General features: G+C 36.9%; 1 protein-coding gene across 8 annotated transcripts in view; it reads right to left on the bottom strand.

Annotated features, from left to right (window-relative positions):
- The window catches only part of ZFX (zinc finger protein X-linked), a 53,082-nt gene that overhangs the window by 19,804 nt on the left and 10,298 nt on the right, over positions 1-22,980 (bottom strand). For 5 of the 8 annotated variants that reach the window (XM_070605936.1, XM_070605934.1, XM_070605933.1 and 2 more), the window contains 2 exons: positions 11,689-11,777; positions 8,223-8,792 (listed from right to left, as the gene is read on the bottom strand). In XM_070605936.1, coding sequence (XP_070462037.1) covers positions 8,223-8,792; positions 11,689-11,749 — 631 coding nt within the window. In that variant the 5' untranslated portion in view covers positions 11,750-11,777. Of the gene's footprint in view, positions 1-8,222; positions 8,793-10,370; positions 10,426-11,688; positions 11,778-22,980 lie in introns of those variants that run through there. The other 3 variants (XM_070605937.1, XM_070605940.1, XM_070605938.1) reach the window with 2 other exon arrangements.

The raw sequence follows: 22,980 nt of genomic DNA, 5'->3' as shown, positions 1-22,980 counted from the left end.
AAGTTAAACTGAGCCCCAGTTACTCAATCTGTAAAATGATGATAACACCAACTTTATAAGGTTGTTATAAAAACAATAATGTATATTAAGTTCTGGCACACAGATACTATTTATTGAAGGTTTACTGTTACCTATTTTTACTGTTACCAACCTGTTACAAATCTCCAACTAAATAATCTTTCTTGGTATAAAAAAGCTTAAGTTTTAAAAAAAATTTTAACTTGTCTACATTGACTTGATAGCAATCAAACCACAAATACAATCCAAAACGTTTTTTCCCCTCACCAAACAAACTTCATTACGTCTTCAGATGGAAATGCCAATTGATACAAAGCTCATTAGAAGACGGGTTTGATGAGTCTGAAGGCATTTTGCACACGTTAGCACCTGAGCTCTTCCTTGAAATATTAATTCAAATGGACTTAAATTATATATATATGCCAGCAGACCAAAAGAGTTCAATAAGCATTAGTTAAGAATTAATCAATCTAACGACTTATTAACATTCAGCTTTTATAAAAGCATTTGCATACTGTAGAAAAATAGGGCTTCAGATACAACTTTATCTTCATGAAAAACTCTTTGGCCTTAAAATATAAAAATAACTAAATGGAGAGAAGACAGCTATACTACTACTCCACACTTGCTGTCATCAAAGTTTTAATAAAGTTATGGTCTGGACAAAATAAAATTTCCAATTTTATAATCAACATGTTGAAAATGGTGATATTTTCACTTATCCAAACTAGTTTAAAGGGTTCTAAACTTAAATTATTTGCTATAATTTTTATTAATCTCTTTTAAAACTCCTTAAAATAACTGAAAGCACATATTTTACTAAAATGTGGATTAGAAATGAAGCATCATATATGTTTACATTAGAATAGAGACTCTTGGGGGCCAGCCCGATGGCGCAGCGGTTAAGTTGGCACATTCCACTTCAGCGTCCCGGGGTTCGCCAGTTCAGATCCCGTGTGCAGACATGGCACCACCTGGCAAGCCATGCTGTGGCAGGCATCTCACATATAAAGTAGAGGAAGATGGGCACGGATGTTAGCTCAGGGCCAGTCTTCCTCAGCAAAAAGAGGAGGATTGGCAGCGGATGTTAGCTCAGGGCTAATCTTCCTCAAAAAAACAAAATAGAGACTCTCTAGCCAAGTGTTCAGTTTTTGGCAGGAATGACCCCATGCTCAAGAGGCATATTAGTTTTTTCCTTTGATGTTACTAAAAAAGGTAGTATGCACACATATCCAGGGACCCTTGCTTTCCATAAGAATGTATTATGTCACCATCACTTATTAATTTTGCTAAACCTTTAAAACTGAATTATGCATTTTTGCCTGGACTTTAAAATTTAGTCTTTAATATTTAGGGTAGTAAATTTTGCAAATTCACTACCCACTCCTGACAGCATGAAACTAGTATAAGGACAAACATATAGATGAATGGAAGAGAATTAAAGAGTCCAGAAATAAACCCCTCACATTTACAGTCAATTATTTTCAACAAGGATGCCAAGAACATCCAATGGGGAAAGAATAGTCTTCTCAACAAATGGTGCTAGGACAACCAAATATACACATGTCAAAGAATGAAGTTAGCTCCCTACCTCACACCATGTACAAAAATAAACTCAAAATGGATCAAGGGCCTAAATGTAAGAGCTAAAACCATAAAACTCTCAGAAGGAAACACAGGTGTAACTCCTCATGACCTTGGCTTAGGCAATAATTTCTTAAATATGACACCAAAAGCACAAGCAAGAAAAAAAATAGAGATAAATTGGACTTCATCAAAATTTAAAACTTTTTTGTATCAAAGGACACTATCAAGAAACTGGAGGGGCCAGCCCCATGGCCAAGCCGTTAAGTCCATGTGTTCTGCTGCGGCAGCCCAGGGTTTCACTGGTTCGGATCCTGGGCGTGTACATGGCACTGCTCGTCAGGACATATTGAGGCGGTGTCCCACATGAAACAACTAGAAGGATGTACAACTAAGATATACAACTGTGTACTGGGGGGATTTGGGGAGATAAAGCAGAAAAAAAAAGAGAGAGAGACTGGAGACAACCAACAGAATGGGAGAAAATATCTGCAAATTATATATCTCATAAAGGACTTGTATCTAGAATATATAAAGAATTCTTTCAACTAAATAATAAAAAGAAAATTCAATTTAAAAATGGGCGAAGGATGTGAACAGACATTTCTCCAAATATATACAAATGGTCAATAAGCAAATGAAAAGATGCTCAACATCATTAGCCATTAGGGAAATGTAAATCAAAACCACAACAGGATACCATTTCACATCCACTAGGATGACTACGATCAAAAGGACAGTATTAACAAGTGCTGGAGAGAATGTGGAGAAATTAGAACCCTCACATACTGCTGGTAGAAATGTAAAATGGTGCAGCTGCTTTGGAAAACAGTCTGGCAGTTCCTCAAAAGGCTAAACATAGGATTACCATATGACCCAGCAATTCCACTCTCATATATATACCCAAGAGAAATGAAAACATATGTCCACAAAAACTTGTACACAAATGTTGATATTATAGTCATAACAGCCAAAAAGTGGAAACGACCCAAATGTCCATCAACTGATGAATGGACTAAAATGTATACCCATACAACGGAACGTTATTCATTAATAAAAAAGGATGAAGTACTGATGGATGCTACAACATGGATGAACGTTGAAAACATTATTCTAAATGAAAGAAGCCAGTCACAAAAGACCGCATATTACAGGATTCCATTTATATGAAATGTCCAAAATCAACAAATCTATCAAGACAGAAAGTACAGTAGGGGTTGCTTCGTTGGAGGGGATGGAGAGGGTGGATGGCAGTGATAACTAAAGGGTATGGAGTTTCTCCTTGGGGTAACAAAAATTTTCTAAGATTGTGATGATTCACAAGTTTGTGAATACACTACAAACCATCGAATTGCACACTTTAAATGGATGAATTGTACGGTACATGTATAAAGCTGTTACCCAAAAAACCTTTATGTCAACACTTAAGTTGAATATAGGATTAGAAAGGAACACCTAACTCTCACTCATCTTCTACCTAACTGTTTTAATTAAAAGATAGGCAATGTCAACAAGATCTAGAGGGACATCTCATTAATCATGTTAATATCAGAGGCACCCAAAGAATATTTTGTTTCCTGCAGCTGTTCTAAGGCAGTGCCTGACTCATCATCACCAGATCTCCTCCAACTTTCCCCATTGTACAAACTGATGTTTCACAAAATAGCATCTTGATTATACAGCTGCAAAGTGAAACTCCAGGAGGCTGAAGACCACTGCAAAGAAATTAGGGATGTCTGGCAGCTGTCTCAGATTAAAGGAGAACTAAGAAATAACTTGAGTAACAAGTGGATGACTCAAACACTCCACCTCTCAGAGCGCCAGAAAATTCCTAAGTGCCACAAAGCAGTAACACGATATCTAGCCTGACCAGAATAAGTAAGAACCAGTAGCAGGGAAGAAATATATCATTAATACCTTGGATGAGGCATGATATCTAGACTTTCAGCTACAGTATTCGTATATTCGTTTATTCAACGAATATTTCACACCTAATATGTATAGAGTTTCATGGGGAAGACACATAAGTGACTAAGATGCATTAGACAGTTCCTGTCTTCAAGAAACATACAATCAATTTAGAAAGAATCATAATCTAGACTGCAAAGACTAGATGAATTGACCTCAAAGGCAGCCATACTGTGACAACGAGCATTTGTGTCAATATACACTACCATGACACTATAAAGAATGAGGACTGATACTTTATCATTTTAAATGAGACCTTCAGAGGGAAGAAATCTGCCAAGATAGACACTAAAAACTTTATAAAAGCTGCTTATTAGGCTCTCAGATTCAACGACTTACTGAAATTTTTAAAGAGTATTTGGACTTCTGTTCATTTTCTTCTTTGACTTATGAAGTGATGAATAAATATCATAGGAATTCAGAGACACCATCATCTCTCATATTATGAAAAGCATTCAAGTTGACCGCTAATAATGGCATCTCAGCACTCTCTATCTCAGATAAAATCGGGCCACAGTTCCTCTATACACTTACCACAAAGCCTCTGTCAATCCCAAACTTGTGAAATCAATATATTGTGTAAGCTAAAATGCAGGATAAAAGAAGTATCTTTACTGGGAGGTTGAAACAAGAAAAATGCTAATTAATTCCAAGGCTTTCAATTGGTTTCATTCCAAAGCCAACAGTAAATTAAATGTTATACCATGATCATTACTTTGAAGGGAAAAGGAATGATGGTGTGGAGGGGAGGAAAAAACAGTGACAAAGTGCCTGTATAATAGAGAAAACAAAAGATATTACCAAAAGTCACCATCTCTAAACCCAATTTAAAACCAACCGAACTATTTCATTATAGTAAAATAGAGTAAGATAACTCGTGTGTGTGTTTCTTGTATTCTTCAAGCTTGGATGTGACATTCTATCTTAAAAGGAAAGGAATAAATTATCATTGTATTATTAAACTATATATTATATATACATATATAAAATATACTAAAATATACTACAATAGCAGTTTGTGTTCATCCATATTTACTTTTTTCAGGAACGTTAAAATCTATGTAAATTAGCAGAAACCCAGGGCCTAAAAGAAAGATGATTATAAGATTTTCAGTGAAAATTTTACAAGTCTGGACTCTGTAATACAGGAATCTAGTATACTACGTCAACTGTTACTAAAGCAACTTCAGGGTTTTTTAATGACTTTCTGGGAGGGGTGAACTTCCTAAAACAGTAATAAAGGCAAAAGATAGTGTGCAGCTAAAAGTCAAACCAATGCCATGCATTTTACTCCTTAGCAAACAAGTTTAAGACAGAAGAAGGCAGAAAACAAAAAGAGAAATCAAAGAGAACAGAGACTGCTTTCTCTTAAGTGTTTCACCAACTCCTCTTCCCCTCACAAAGCATGACGAAGCCAACTCCCTATTTTCTCCAGCCTTGTCCTGGGTTGCCTGGTCTTGTGATTGAAAATCTGGCAGTGGTGTTTAAAAATAACATTTTCATACTAAACAGTGTGTCTTACATACAAACTTAAGACTCCCAATCTCAGCTGGCCCCTCAATAAAGTTCAGCCATCTATCTTATAAGTTCTTAGCTTCCTGCCCCAGCTCATCCCCATAAGGCAAAGGCTTTTCAACCCTTCGCCACTATCCTTCAGTTTCCACCCAACCTCTGCAGGTCCTTCTACATTAGCAGGTGAATTTGCTGCACAGAGAAAATAGCTCCCAACACTCAACCACTCCTTTTACTTTCCATCCCTGGCTCTCCAATTTTATGGATAGGGGCCCCATCCTTAACTGCCTTCCTGTCTCGAGAGGAGGATTCACTCGTCCTCCCTAGGACTCACATGTCAGTCCTCCTTCCTCTTCTCTGGAACCTGCTCCATCTCTTAGCCCCTCCTTTATCTTCAGTCCGTCTCTATCCAATGGTTTGTGTTCTGCACCCATAAGCCTATAAATGTGCTCAACACATGTTCACCATCCAGCCAACCACCAAAAGTTGTACTCTTGCCTCTTCTATCCCTTCACTGATCAAAACGGCAATCTATACAAACCACTTCACGTACTCCACCTCTGCCAACTTCTCAATCCATTACGGCTCATCTCTTCTATCTCCCCTTCATCAGCCCATGCTTTATGGAAACTATTCTAATTAAGATACCAATGACCTCCTAATTGCCCAACGAAAAAGCCCACTCTCCTGAATGACCGACACTTCTAGAAATTGTTTCTCTCTTACAGTGTTAAAAACACTCTTTAAAGGTTTTTCGCCTCCTCCTATTCCCAAAACCTCCTGATTTTCACAGGTTTTTCTCCTCTCCCTACTCCTTAAATACCCAAAGGATCCATACTTGACTCTTACTCTACAAGCACTCTCTGGGGACCACCATCCATTTCCACATAGGATAATACCTATATTCTGTTGTCCCAAATTTCTTCCTTTAGCCACAAACTCTCTCAAAAGCACCAAATTCATGTTTTCAATTGCCTAGAGAAAACATCCACCAGATTGTCCCCAGCAAGCAACTCAAACTTTTAACAGGGCCTAAATCATTGTCTTTTCACTAAATCTATTCCTCCTCTCAGGTAATGGCATGACCAGGTACCCAATTTCCCAAGGTAGAAGTCTTAGGGTCTTCCTTGAAGTCTTTCTCCCTCAAATCCCCACCCCTATTCTATCTGTTACCAAACCTCATCCACTTTACTTCCTAATCTCTCTTGAATCCAGCTCCCTCTCTCTGTCCCCATTACTATGAAGGTACTTAGGATCTTCTTTATCTCATACACGAACCATTTCAACTACTCTCTGCCACTAATCTCTCCTTCACCTATGCTTATTCTTATTCCATATTACTACCAGGATTATCTTCCTAAAATAAATTCAAACTTGAAACAGGATACCATATTTTCCCCTGTCAGATTGGCAAAAACTAAAAATGAAAATAATACTCCGTGTTGGTCAGAGTGTAGGGAAACAGACAATCTCATAAAGTTGGTGAAAGGAGTTATATTAGGAAAAATATTGAGGCAAGGCCCAGTGGTGTAGTGGTTAAGTTCACGTGCCCCACTTCGGCAGCCCAGGGTTCATGGATTAGGATCCTGGGCACGGACCTACACACCACTCACCAAGCCATGCTGTAGCGGCATCCCACATACAAAATACAGGAAGACTGGCACAGATGTTAGCTCAAGAACAATGTTCCTCAAGCAAAAAGAGGAGGAGTTACAACAGATGTTAGCTCAGGGCCAATCTTCCTCACCAAAAAAATAAAATAAATATTGAGACAATATAACCAGACTTGTAAACGTGTACACCCTTTGATCCAGCAATTCTATTTCTAGAAATTTATTCTAAGGAATTAAACAAAGTGCACAAAGATATACAAGTACATCCTAAAGTTCCCACCATTCCCAGCAGAGGCCAGGACCGTTTTTACATACTATACCATTTGCCAGGAATGTCTCCCTCCCACCCATGCTCTTTTTTAACTTGTAAAACCAGAACTCATCCTTGAGTTCAAAGGTCAGCAACTCCCTCCTGTCTCCTCAGTAATTTAGTCACACCTCTGCATCACAGCGTAACCTATCTTTTTCTCCAGCAGTAGACTGTAAGCTCTCCAAGGATAATGGTTTCAGGTACTTTTTTTATTTAGCACAAATCCATTTCTGCACTACCTAGAACAATGTCTGACACATAGTAAGGGCCCAATAAAGATGCATTGAATGAAGGTGTTTTCTTCCTCTTTACACAAAGAATTCATTGATTTCTAAAACCTCAAGAACTTTTAAAAGGTATTTCCTAAAGTGCTGGTGGACTCTACTATATGTTATATTAAATTCCTGTATTATAATGGGTATTCAAGCAAAGCAAATAGTCTTGTGAATTTATCTAAGCAAATGGTCTGTAAGTCTTTATTTGTCTGAAGTTTAGTTCCTAAAGGCATAAGAATCTCCATACTGGGTCAAAACTGTGGTCTATCCAACTGACGATTTTATCTCTGAAAGTGATACCAAGAAAATATGTCACAAGAAGACACAGCTGCCCTCTCAGACTAACGTATGTTCCAAAACACCTTACTTTTCTTCAATAACTTAATATGAGTCCATCATACTTGAAATCATGCTTTGGAATCATTTATGTTTCAATCCTGTTCCAGAGCTCTTTTCCATGCTATCTGTTATATAAATAGCATTTTATATATTATATAAGTAGAGTGAGTATATAAGTATTACATAAATAGTAGCGTACATCCATATACAAGAATATAAGTAGTTCGGTTATACACTTTTTTCCAAGTTAAACTCCTTTTAAGTTTCAAGAGGGTTCCTAATTCTAATAAAGGCTGGTAACAGCCTAATGACATCCTTCACGATTTCACAAAGTTCAGTTCTATTCCTTTCCGTCTTTGTCTTTCTAGACTGAAGACATCTCATCTTTCTATTGCGTCCTTATAGAGAAGCAGCTCTTTACTCTGCACCATTTCACTTTTCTTAACTTTGAGTTATCTTACAGGCTCCAAACTGAAACAACAATGCAGGTCTATGAGATTTACTTTAATTTTATGAAAGTCAAGAAAATTTCACCCCTGAAATTAAGTTAGGAAAGACAGCCTTCAAAAATTTCTTTGACAATCACCGTACCCCAAGACTTACAGGAAATCATAAGGTAGTCCTCACAGTTGCTTTTGTCATCATCTTGCTGGTCCACAGGGATCCCATTGGCATCTATGACTGCTTCAGAGGCACAATCTGCTACCAGTACTTCTTCGGAAACTACGTCGGTTGTCAGAGGATCAGTGACGATTTCTGCCTCTACTACACTATCATGAACCACATGTTCAACATGTCCAACATCAGACACATGTATAGATTCACTCGTCAAGACATGTTCTGGCATAGACATTGAGGCTGAAGTAATATCAGAAGCTAAAACATCATCTGGGACTGTGCAATGTGCTAAAGAAACTTCTTCAGTTACATCTGAGTCCAGCACTTGCTCAGGAATGATGACCGTTTCAGATACATCTGCTTCTTCCATGATATCTGGGCACTGAACATCTTCTATAACAACGTCCTCGATAACATCTTGGATTACAACTGAGTCTGGGTCATCAGGAACAAAGTTATGCACAGTTATGTCTGAATCCACGACATCTGAAACAAAAACAGTTTCTTGTACTTCCACAACAATTTGATCACCATCCATGTGTGTAGCATCAGCTCCTTAAAAAAAAAAAAAATTAAAATCACAAATTTCAAGTAGGTATGCATGACGACCTCAATTAATGTAAATGTGATTTAATTTCTGCCAAGAAAACAGACTAGCTCCTCAGTTTTCTCAAACATTAAGATAGATAAAGAAATAAAGAGGGAATCTATTTTTGAATCATATCAGAAACAGAAGTTTTGTATTCATCCCACATCAATTAATAGATGAGGAAATAACAGAAAAACAAAGCAATTGAGGCAGTCATAAAAGAAAAATATTCATGAAAATAGAATTCTCCGCTCACTAAAATTAAACCCATATACATAAGAAGGGATGATTATAAAAATGAATAAGTAAAGCAACTTCAGGTGGCAAATATACCATTTTCCATTATATGTGTTTCTCATTTCTTTTCCTTCTTGCTCCATCTTTCCTCAACTCATTTTTCTCCCTTCCATCTCTCCCATGTATTTATTTTACTTCCCTTCCATTCTTGTTGTTTTCTGCCCCTTTGTTCTGATACAATATCCTCCATTTATGACTATGGAAATTTAGAAATTAATCCTCTGAATCTAGGATATAAAAGGATCAGGGCATAAATGAAAAAAGGGCTAGAAGGCCACAGTTAAGGAGGAAAGACAACTGGTTAAGGAGTCTCTGTGGATAGATAAAATGAATAAAAGAGCAGCTGCTCTGGAGCGGTGGAGGGAGAGGTTAGCTGGAGCAGGGTCCGCCCCAACTTCACAGGGTACTCTACCTCCATCTGGCCTCCTCCCAGCCCCCAGACCCCAATCCCCCAGGAGGTTCCTCAGAACATAAGAAACCCTACTCTAGTCCACTCTGCAGTTAAGGAATGAAGGTAGAGGGTTGGAATCAATTGAAGCCCAGTGAGATTAAATGACTTCACCAAGATCACACAGTTTGCACAGATTATGGTGCTCGCTAATTATTACTCTGAACGAATGCCACAAATCAAAATCGAAATCAGATATCCTTGCTAAAAACATAATGTAACACAACATAAAAGAAAACAAATCCAGTATCTTGGCTCCTGGTCCAGAGAAAAGAAAACGAAGTTTTATAAAAGTCTTACCTAAAAATAAGCTATTCAGTCACTTAGTGCTTCTGGATGTGACTCAGACCAGACTGAGATCAAGCAGTTCCCTAACTCATCAACGGTGTGTCACTAGCCAGGCCCTCAGAAAGACACATGGCTTTGTTCAACAAACACAAATGATCAATAAAGGCCAAAGAACCTTAAAAAATGTAGGAAATTTTAAAGCCATTTTAACTACATCTAGAAATAATAAAAAGAGTGTGTTTGCTTTAATTTCCATAGAACTTCTACAAAATGCTTTATATTTATTTCTTTTCAATATTCTCAATATTAACAACAAGCAATAAATCACTAATCTCCATTTTGCAGACGTGAAGATGAAAGCATTTAGTGGCAAGAGCACTGGTTACAAAATCTAAATCAGAGAGCAGAGTTGGGACACTTATTAGTTTTGTGACCTTGGGCAAGTCATTTAACCTCTGAGTTTCGGTTTCCTCATCAGTAAAATGAGGATAGTAGTATCTGCCATGCATACCTCACAGGACTGTTGTGATGATCAAATGGGAATGTATGGGAAGTGTTCTGAAAAACTGTAATGAGAGGTATCATTATTATTAGGACATATGAAAACGGAGGCCCTGGCAGATTAAGTGACTTGCTCAAAGATAAACAAACACCATAAGTGTTAACAATCAGGGCTAAAATGCAATAGCCCTTCAATCTACCACTTAGCCCATGACCAAGGCTTGCTTGTGGCAAGATTAAGCTAGCAAATACTGTGCGCTTTTCTCCAAAGAGCTTAGTCTCTCTTTCAAGCACATTAATTATACTTAATGTTCTAATGAAGAAAGAATTATAACTTTGCATTTATCATTATCAAACTGAAATTACCTAGTATGAGTCAAGATTATCCCAAATTGTTAAGAAAAATAAACATATCCCCACTGGATTTAGAGACTGAAGAAAAGTTAAAATTAAAAATCACTAATATTTAATTTCCTGATAAAGTTAATGCTGTTTCCTTAATATACTGCAATATAATCATTTCAAGTCCACTGGAAAACTCGTTAACATTTTATTTATAAGGGTAGCTAGTTACTGTGATATAAAACCATTTTACATTATAAAACCTAGCATAATCACTTTATGATGTTATATAATTGGAACCATCAATAATCCAAAATTGTGAATAATTTTTTTTTTCTATTTTCAGAACTACATGAATTTAATTTTCCTTGTATGGTTTGGGGAGTAAAGTAAGGCTCCATCTTCCTGAAGCAAAAGGCTCCTTTTGTCAACTTGTGAAAGACAGAGTTGTAAAAGTAGGATGGGGTCAGAACGTGGAGGGCCTTAGGTTTATATTTTACTTGCTGGGTAATGGAAAACAGAGAAATGACACGATCCATGTGTTATTTCACAATGAGTACTCTGACTGGGGGCTAGATAAAAGAGACTAAGGGCAAGGAAAATAATTTAAAAGTTATTGCAGACTAAGAATGAGATGACGGAGCCTGTCAATGTGGTAGCAAGTAGAATGAAGAGATGTAAGCAAGGAACATTTTCAAAGGGAGGACTAACAGGACTTAATGCTATAACTAGGCAAGATGAGATAACTGAAGATAACATTAAGGTTTCGATACTGCTGCTGTTACTGACAAGAATATGAGAGTTGGTTGTGAGAGAGTCAAATTTCTAAGGAGGGGAATAATAATGTGCTCACTTTAACATTTGTACACTCGACAGGATAACAAGATACTAAATGTGTATATCAATGCAAGAGTCTACAATTTGTCCACTTGATAAACAACTCCAAATGTGGTAGGTGGGAAGTGGAACAACCCAAGTAGTTATACCTGTTGCATCAAAAAATGAGTTTGGCTCTTGTGGTTGTAATTCAAGTCCATCTTCATCCATGGCCTTTAATTCTCATCAGTCACAGCTCCTAAATTAGGGAAAAAAGTAAAGCAAGTATTACTTTTTTTATATCATATATTAAAAACGTCATGTGCAAAAAGTCTCAACAAAATTTTGGCAACTCGAATTCGGCAATACATCAAAAGGATCATACATCACGATCAAGTGGGATTCACACCAGGGACACAGGGATGGTTCAACATCCACAAATCAATCAACATGATACACCACATCAACAAATTGTGGAATAAAAACCACATGATCATCTCAAGAGATACAGAGAAAGGGTTTGACAAGATCCAACAGCCATTTATGATAAAAACTCTTAACAAAATGGGGATAGAAGGAAATTACCTCAACATAATAAAGGCCATATATGACAAACCCACAGCCAACATCATACTCAATGGGCAAAAACTGAGCGCCATCCCCCTGAAAACAGGAACAAGACAAGGATGCCCACTATCACCACTCCTATTCAACATAGTACTGGAGGTTTTGGCCAGAGCAATTAGGCAAGAGGAAGGAATAAAAGGAATCCAAATAGGGAGTGAAGAAGTGAAACTCTCACTGCTTGCAGACATGATCTTATATATAGAAAACCCCAAAAAATCCATTGGAAAACTAATAGAAATAATTAACAACTACAGTAAAGTTGCAGGGTACAGAGTCAACTTACAAAAAATCAGTTGCTTTTCTATACTCCAATAACGAACTCACAGAAAGAGAACTCAAAAATATCATTCCATTTGCAATCGCAACTAAAAAAATTAAGTACCTAGGAATAAATTTAACCGAGGAGGTGAAGGACTTATACAATGAAAACTATAAGACATTACTGAGAGAAATTGATAATGACTTAAAGAGATGGAAAGAGATTCCTTGCTCATGGATTGGAAGAATAAACATAGTTAAAATGTCCATACTACCCAAAGCAATCTATAGATTCAATGCAATCCCTATCAGAATCCCAATGACATTTTTCACGGAAATAGAGCAAAGAATACTAAAATTCACATGGGGCAATCAAAGACCCCGAATTGCTAAGGCAATCCTCAGAAAAAAAGAACAAAGCAAGAGGGATCACAATCCCTGACTTCAAAATGTACTATAAAGCCATAGTGACCAAAACGGCATGGTACTGGTACAAAAACAGGCACACAGATCAATGGAACAGAACTGAAACCCCAGAAATAAAACCACACATCTACGGACAGCTAATCTTCGACAAAGGTGCCAAGAACATACAGCGGAGAAAAGATAGTCTCTTCAATAAATGGTGTTGGGAAAACTGGACAGCCACATGCAAAGAATGAAAGTAGACCATTATCTCACAACATACACAAAAATAAACTCAAAATGGATCAAAGACTTGAAGATACGTCCTGAAACTATATAACTCTTGGAAGATAATATTGGTAGTACATCTTTGACGTCGAACTAAAAAGGATCTTTTCAAATACCATGTCCTCTCAGACAAGGGAAACAAAAGAAAAAATAAACAAGTGGGAATTCATCAGACTAAAGAGCTTCTGCAACACAAAAGAAACTAGGATCAAAACAAAGAGACAACCCACCAACTGGGAGAAAATATTTGCAAGTCATATATCTGACAAGGGATTAATCTCCATAATATATAAGGAACTCACAAAAATGAACAATAAAAAAGCAAACAACTCGATCAAAAAGTGGGCAGAGAAGATGAACAGACATTTTTCCAAAGAAGATATACAGATGGCCAATAAACACATGAAAAGATGTTCAACATCACTAATCATCAGGGAAATGCAAATCAAAACTACACTAAGATGCCACCTTACACCTGTTAAAATGGCTATAATCACTAAGACCAAAAATAACAAATGTTGGAGAGGGTGTGGAGAGAAGGGAACCCTCACACACTGCTGGTGGGAATGCAAACTGGTGCAATCACTATGGAAAACAGTATGGAAATTCCCCAAAAAACTAAAAATAGAAATACCATATGACCCAGCTATCCCACTACTGGGTATCTAAGCAAATAACTTGAAATCAACAATCCAAAGTAACATATGCACCCCTATGTTCAGGGCAGCACTATTCACAATGGCCAAGACATGGAAACAATCCAAGTGCCCATCGACCGATGATTAAAGATGTGTGTGTGTACACACACACACACACACACACACACACAATGGAATACTACTCAGCCAGAAAAAAAGACAAATTCATCCCATTTGCAATAACATGGAAGGACCTAGAGGGAATTATGAAAAGCAAAATAAGCCAGTCTGAGAAGGACAAACACCATATGATTTCACTCATATGTGGAATATAAATAAGTACTGGGAAAAAGAAAACAGTTCAGTGGTTACTAGGGGAAGGGGGGTTGGGGGGGCACTGGGGGTGAAGGGGAGCACTTACGTGGTGACAGTCAAGAAATAACGTACAACTGAAATCTCACATTGATGTAAACTATTATGAACTCAACAAAAAAAATGAAACAAACAAAATGTCATCATGATATTTAGATTTCTGAAACACTCAAAATTATATGACAGAAGAACATCTATCAAAATGATATATGGGCATCTATCTATATGACAAAGGAAGGCAGATAAATCAAACAAGTCACCTTTGCCTAGACTTTGTTTAATTGAGATACTGCTTACAAACATCAAGGGCACACATCTTGATGAATTTTGACACACACATAAACCTGCGTAACCACTATACTACCCAGATCAAGATACAGAACATTTCCAGCACCCCAGTACTCTCGTCTCCTCTCAGTCTGTACACCCGACACTCCCACAAGGATAACTGGTTTTATAAGCGTTCAATTTAAACACACTCTGTAGCTTACTGGGTGGAAATTTCTGTATGATTTTCATATTACTTCTCTAAATTTAATGTAGTCTGCTATCTTTTAACCAATACATTAAGCAACAGTAAAAATATGAAGTTCATAATTGTAGTAAACATCCTTTGGGATTTCTGCCTAACTCACAATGACCTCTCTTAACTAACCCTCCAATCTAGAGAAGCAAATTCCCACAGTGTATTTATACTCTCCTGGACATAGCTGATTGGCACTAGCTATAAAATGGTAAAACTAAGTTCATCTTTGAGCACAATAAAATCAAAGTCCTATCCTTGAGAATCTGAAACCATGAGCAAGGGTCAGTCAATCTCAGTCTCTCTCTCTTCTGGTGGCTGGAAGATAGGAGCTGAGGAAGGCCTTTTTCCAACTTCGGCTTAGACTAGTGAGATAAAGTTTACAAATAAAAAATAAAAAGAATCCCATGAATGTGCTGAGAAACAGAGTAGAGGGAGCAGGGAGGGGAGGCTTACCAATAGCTTTTTAGCTCCTGCTTCTAGACCTTTCTGAGGTCCAGCTACAGAACTTTATCTACCTTGGGTTTTTGCAAGACATCCCAATAACCTTAACACTCCCTTTTCTATGTAAGCCAAAAATTTACAACAAAAAGAACTTCAGCAATTAAATAATAGACTACTTAATAGTAATCACAGTTTCAAAAGAGCAGACATCAGGGACCGTGGTTTTCTCATGTTGTAAGTATTGCATAAACCTCCTTCCTCATAGGTTCCTTATCTCTACTTTCTCACTTTCTAATCCAACTTAAATGGATTAAATTATATACATCTTCCTTTTACCTTTATCATTTTTTGCTCCCCTCCCTGCTCCCTCTACTCTGTTTCTCAGCACATTCATGGGATTCTTTTTATTTTTTATTTGTGCTGCATTTATATAAGTGCTGCATGCTTCTTATTAAAATTTCAAACAACAGAAACAGTCATTTTTCTAAAGCATAAACTAGGTGATGTCATTCCACTGTTCAAAATGTTTAAGGGCTCCCTGCTACCTCCAGATGAAGCTCAAATTCCTATCATCTTCTAAGTTCCGGCACCAAACTATCTTTCCATCAGTTATCTCCCCTAACTTTCCTTCAAGTGCCTCCTCCCACCACCGCACACAGCCAAACAAAAATGCCCAATGACCCCTAAGACCCCAACTCTATATTTGGCTCAGGGTTTCTTCTACTTGGAACACGTTTCCCCTCTCATCTCTGCTTGGACCTTTCCCCCAAATCCCCTTGCCTACAAACAAAGAGCTGAAAATGATCTCTCCCTTCTCTGAATTTGCACAGCACTTTTTCTTTTTTCTCTAATTGTGCTTTTTTGCTATAAATTATGGTTATTTATATGTCCTACTTTCAGATGCTAAACTTATATATATATTCCTTAAAGAAATATCCATGAGAATTAACCTTAATAAATGGATTTTCAACATGTCAACTCTGAGATATATCCTATTCATTTTCAAGAAAGAACATGTTTCATGTTATTTATTCAAACTGCTTCAAATTAAAAGGCTCAACAAACAAAAAAATTTTCAACTTCAAAAAATGGAAAGTGTACCTACTCTGCATAAGTTCTCACCGCTCTCTCCCCACAAAAATCACCTCTGGCCGTTATTCTTTTTCCCTCTTTAAAAATGTAATTACAAAATGATAAACGTAAATTAATCTTCTAAGCATAATGACATACTACTCTATGAAATTAAGCCAATTAGAAGGCAATAAATGGGTTTAATTAAGGTGTTTAAGGCCCCTCTCCTCAATTTCCCTACATAAACCCGATCCCATCAGCTCTAAAAATTTTCACCCTACACAATAACTCCTCTTTTCAGCATTCATCCTCCTCAGCTTTTCTATTAGAGTTTGACAGATAATCAATCCCCTCGATTCTGAAATTCTCTCCTTCCTCAGTTTCTTTAAGTGACACCCGAGATCTCCTCTCGCCTTCCCAACTGTTGTTTACTCTGCCTCCCCTCAACCATTACTGCAGCTTTGCCCAGGGGCGGACTCGGTCCTCTTCTGCTTTCTCTTTATTCCATGGTTTCAACTACCATTTACACAAAGATGATTCCCCAAATCCACATACTCAGGGTAGCACCTAACACCTCCACCAGACTGAATATCCTCATCGGGATAAAAAACTTTCTCCTGACATGACTGCTATGGCCTTTTCCTTCTTCCCTGCTTATATTCAGTCAGGTTGTCAGACCTTGTCTATTCCTTCTCCACAACTTCTCAGGAATCTATCCCTTTCTTTTTATTCCCACTGTCACCATTCACTCTTAGCTTCATATTTCCTGATCCCTGGGGAAACGAAAATAGCCTCTCAACTGGCCTTTTGTCCCTTTCTGCTACTCCCACAACAAGACCAGGAACCCTATTACAAGTAAGGGCTGCTGCCAAATATTGAGGCACTCCCTCCCTCAGCCTGTGGCCGACAGACTAAGCCTCTGCTGATCACGGTGCTCCCCTGCTCAGAAAGTTTCAGCAGCTCCCAAGTCAGGGTGCTCAAAAATATTAAACCAAACTACCATATCAGACTTATGTGCTATTATTCCCATCATTTTACATCATATCCATTTCCTAACAGATATTCTGGCCCAAATGAAGGGTGTCCACTCACCTTATTTTGACTTAAGTGAGAAGTAACTGTTCAACAGTTTTGACTGGTTATTTTTCCTTCTATTTCATCATTATAAAAACTCAAATCGGGGAAAACTATGTTTCGTACTTCCAGGCAGAGATGCCTACACTTAACTTTGTAACCTTTGTGGAGTTAGAAGTAAATCTCTCTGGCAATCAAAATGATGCCGATGTTCTTGGAATTGAACCTATTAAGAAGAGTTCTCAGGATTGCGATAAAAAGTAAGGACAGGGAACAGGCGCTGACATGGTGACTGAAAGTCACCTTTGCTGCAGGAACCAAGCCTAGAGACCAGTTGAATCTGAAGACAAATAAGCAGAATGGTGCAGAGAACCAAGACTCTAACAATTTGGGTTAACACACAGTAACGTTTAGTCTGATTATCAAATGCCCTCACAACACTTCTGGGACCCCACTCCCACCTCAAGCTCAGTAAAATATTCTCTTCTTGGTTGCAGGAATCATGATCCTGAAAATACTGTGGAAGAATTCACAATAGAAAAACATACAGTTTTAAGAGAAATAATGGATTGAGAGAAACTCGGGAAACTCATAAAAATTTTCTTCCATTTCTTAAAATAAAGCAATAAAAATACCAGAGCAAATAAATAGGCATAGCAATGACATTTTATCTATCTTAGAGATAATGAATATAATTTATTTCTGTTTTCTATCTCCTGATGCCTAGACATTTTCATCATCTCCCTCTTGGGAAGTTAACAGGGTGCCTATATATTCACTTTGCTTTTTGCAGCTAATATACCTAAAAGAATCACTTTTCTGCTTTTGGTCTCTCAAAAACTCAACGCTTTTTAATTTTATGACTCAACTCTAGGTCCTCTCCCTAAGTCACACTCAGAAAACCAAATTGTATTATACATGGTAGACGGAATTGCTCAAGCTGCAGGAAAGGCAAACAAAAGCAGATCTGTCTACAACAGAATTTTTCTTAGAGGGTAATTGTAACTGGTGAAAATGTACATTTCAAGGCTAATTAATATCTTCCCCCTTAAGCTACATTTCTTTCCCAATTTTTTTTTTCTATGTTGTTCAATGTTAGCCATCATTTCTTCAGAGATCTAATTTTCAAATCTGGAATTATATTTCACTTGTCTTACCAATGCAGCCCTTAAATTAAATTTGTCTCAAAGCCAGCAACTCTTAAATTCATCATGTCCTCTTTATTTTCACTGCTACCGCTCTAATAAGCTCTGGTTGTCTTACATCCAGAGCGCTGCGGGCCCTTCCAATCAAGACTTGAGCTCTCAGACATTTTCTTCTGTTGTTTCTATAATTTCTTCCATTTTCTCTGTTCAGTCTTACTAGAATTTCTATTATAGGACGTAAGGATTCCTAAATCTAGCCTCCATATAGCTTTAACTTTCCTCCCATATTTTCTATCTTTGTCTTTCTACTACATTCTCAGAACCCCTAAACTCTTTATTCTAAGCTAGCTAATTTGATCTTCACTCCATCTACCCAATTTTTATTTAAAAGATATTTTAATACTAAATAAACTTAACTTTCTTTTTCACAGCAATCTTTTCTGGGTTTTTTTTTTTTTTTTTGGTGGATATAATATATCCCCAAATATCTCTGAGGATTTAAAGTTTATTCTGTACCCTATATTAAACTGTCTCCTCTGCCATTTCATTATTCAGTTGGTTGAATTTGGTGCCTCTCGTTCAGAGTGCTCGTTTTCCTCAAAAGCATGATTCCTCTAGGTTGTCCATTCATACTTGTAGATGAGGGTCTAGGCTAGAGTTACATTCTGATAGCTGGGGTGTATTTCCTCAGCCCAAGTGAGAATCCCTGTTTGCCTAGCAATGAACCTAAGTTCTGACCAGGGGTCTTGTCTAGAATGAGTCCATGGGAAGGAAAGAAACCACGTAACCAGCCACGCTTCCTTTAACGGTGGATGAGCATCACATCTTCCAGGTACTGGAGGTTCAATATTCTTCAGGATAGCTACAAGCTACCTAAGCACTGCCTCTACCTTTCTCCCCGTGGTATCCACTTTGGAATTTCCTATGGACGAATTTGCAATTCAGAGAGCCAAATTTCTGGCATTACCTCAGAAGGAAAACCACTAGAAACATCTATACTGATAGGTAAGTAGCTTAGCTTTCCATAACTTTAATTATCTGGCTGTGCCCATGGTTTGCTCTAGGATGTTCTCTGAGAATATCCTTACTTTTGACATTGGGGATAACGCAGAATGACAATTTTTGGATGGTCCTCCCAACTTTCTGAATAGGGCCACAGGGTTACTAAGCTTTCCAGGGTTTTGCCATTAAGTGATTCCCAATTGCTTTATTCAACCAGAAATTCATCCTATTCTGGTCTTCAGGTGGCATATCTCTTGGGTTTTCTTGTTTCTCTGGATTTACTTTTATCATTTTTATATTTCTTCCTCAAAGTGATTTCAAAAGGAAGGAAAAGTAAATGTGTGTGTTCTCTAGTCTATCTTGAATTTGAAGTCATTATGAATTTGTATGTATCAAATAAATCAGCATGGAAATATGTAAAAACAAAAAAACTATGAGACAGAAATTTAAAAAATCAATAGTGTAGTGAAAGGTTACAACTCGTCAATACTTGACAGATCAAATACTCAAAAAATAAGGAAAGAGATATATATATACATAATTAATATTAATCTAATAGTTTTAATTCAAATTCCATTCCCTAAGAAAATAATATTTTATTTTCAAACAACCTTGCCCCCCCCCGCATCAAGAAGAGGAGAAAAATGCTTGCTGTGGTAAATGTCAGAGCCCCATCCCTTCTTGCCCTGTCCTACTTAAAACTTTTGTACACGTTGCTTAAAAATTCAATGCCAAGTTTTTGTTACAGATTAGTTTTTTCCATAAAACCATTTTTAGCCAATCAATAAGTTCGAGGTTCTGTTTAAAGTCTAAGAGTTCAAACTTTCAAAATCTATTTAATTTGGTCCTAAAATGACAAGCCTGCTTAAAGCCTTATTTTTCTAAAGCCCCTATTCAAGCTCAGATTAAGAGTTGCCAAAATACCCTCTGAGTTCAGCTGTACTGATGTGCTGCGAACACTAAGCACTACACTTTTGAAGTGCCTTTGTCTTTAAGACTGTAGCTCAATGTTAGGAAATGCATACACTTTCTAACTAGATTTCGATATGTAACGCAGTACAGCCTCCTTAATGAAATATTGCTACTTAATGCACTCAATCATTTATCAACCCATGTTTATTACACAACACTCTACTGTATATCATAATGTACAACTCATCTCTTTGGATCACTCTTTTTGATTTTGTAGTGAAATTTTTAAAAAATAGTTTATTAGCTTCTGCTGAGATTTTGAACAGAAATCTATTCTCATGAAGTCTTCTACCTTTAGTTGCACGTGTACTGGTGTGGAGCGTGTGAAACACTTAACGTGATCAAAGGATGAAGGCAGTGTTTTGACATAACATCAAGTGGAGATTAATTTAAACTACATTATACACAGAATAGTTAAAGTAAGTAAAACTGTCTGGGAAAACTTTTTAAAAGGTTAATTTCTGTCAAATGCAATACATGATGAAGAAGGGTCGGTATTATCCGAAACTGTTTTCTTATCCTTTTCCTTTTTCTTGCACCTGCCATCTTTCCCAAAATTGGGCATTTACTTCATCCCTGAACTGGTCATCTCATAGTTGTTAATTTAGTAAGTGCTTTTCTCATCAAACTCCTTCTCAATGAGCAATATGCCTCCTTGTATTAGAAAAACTTTCCGATAATGCATTAGAATTTGGGGTGGTTTTTTTTTTAATTAAAGCATTCTTGCTTTCATGTTACTTTTATTCAAGCTAATAAGTACTTTCCTTAGTTTCCTAGTAACTAGTTGTAAAAACCATGTGTTACAGCTTTACAGTTTTTAAACTACTTTAAATATTCTTAAACTACAAAACTTCTTAAAATTACTGTCTTGCCAGATCACCAACGTGACTAATACTGACCCTACTCTTTCCCTCACCTACAGGAACACATGCTTCCTGTTATTGCTTTTCCTAAATACATTACATTGGGTCTGTGAGGTTCTGTAAACTCAGTGCTGACACTAACAATGTTCTCTGTACATCTTAAACACCAGCAAGAATATATCATCAGGCTTTTCAACAACTATAACAAATTTTTTAATTTTTAAGTTGACAGTTGCAGAATTATGGAGTGTTTTCACAGTGATCTTTTGCTAATGCAATTAGCAGTATGTTTTGTACTATAACTTAATAAATCCTTTAATCACTAAAAAAAAAAAAAAAAGAACAGGCTGGACAATGCAGGGGCTGGTTTGCAATATACCTGCTCCTAACATGACCAACAATGGGCACGCTCATTGAATATGAGCTCCAGGCTGAGTAGCAGCAGCAGTAATTCCATGATCATTCCCTGGAGCATAGCTAGGGAAGCAGCTAATTCATATCTCCCCCCCCCCAGAACCCCAAACCTGGCCTTTTTCAGGGGTTTGGAGAGATAGTAAAATACCACTAGATAATAAGCTAGAAGAGGAGGGGAAACTGGGGAAAAGCACAAACATACATAACTTGAAATGATAAAGAAAAAAAATACAGAAAAAAATGAAAAAACTTGTAAGAAAATAGTCCATAATTCTATGCTAGTACATTGAGGGCAAATGCAAGTTATCAGTATTAACTCAGTAAGAGATAGAAAACCCAATCACGATGAAATTGGGGGGAAAAAAAGAAAGTTGTCTATTACCCTTTCAAAAAGCTCCAGGCTTTCCCCAAAGCAATCCGAACTATGCCAGAGCACAGAGAAGGAAAGCTTTCTCAATTCCTCTTACAAAACTAATTTACCATTTTTTAAAAACCTAACAAAAATAACAGAACTAAACTACAAACTTGGTTAATTATGAATCCCCAAGTCAAGTCTTCGCAAATGTGATCCATCATGTAAAAACATATATACACATGTATATACATAGACCTTGACAAAGTATGATTATTTTAGAATTCAAGGATGGAGCCAAGTAATGGCCCAAATTAACAGATCAAAAAAGGAAAATCCTGATTTTAATAGATGTTGAAAAGTTGAAATTCAACATTTATTTTTTATCTACAACAAACTACTCAAATTGGAATAGAAGGATATTTTCTTAACTGTTAAAAAAAAAAAGACAATAAATAGGAATGAAATACTAATACTGCTACAACATGGATGACCCTTCAAAACATTATGCTAAGTGCAAGAAGCCAGAAACAAAAGACCACATATTATAGGATTCCATTTATATGAAATGTCAAGAATAGGCAAATCTATACAGACGAAAGCAGATTAGTGGTTGCCAGGGGCGGGGCTGGGGGAAGAACGATTGCTAATGGGCACAAGGTTTCTCTTGGGGGCGATAAAATGTTCTAAAATTAGTGGTGATGGCTGCACAACTCTGAATCTACTAAAAACCACTGAACTGTACATTTTAAAGGGTTCATTTTATATCTGAATAAAGCTGTTATAAAATACCCAAGTATATGCAAATCTTAAACTAGTTCATGTTACAACATGTGTTTTTGGATGGGAGAATGATGTCAGTATCACAAAAAGTATTACAAAAAGACGTAATAAAACTAAGGTAAAACACTAAAAGTATTCCTTCCAAAGTCAAAATCAAGACAAGGATGCCCATTAACACTATTATTATTTAAGATTGTATGGGAATTGATAGCCAATGCAGTTAGGTAAGAT

The sequence above is a fragment of the Equus przewalskii genome, chromosome X (assembly GCF_037783145.1).
Source record: "Equus przewalskii isolate Varuska chromosome X, EquPr2, whole genome shotgun sequence".
Taxonomy (NCBI): domain Eukaryota; kingdom Metazoa; phylum Chordata; class Mammalia; order Perissodactyla; family Equidae; genus Equus; species Equus przewalskii.
This window is presented reverse-complemented; position numbering and strand designations above follow the sequence as displayed.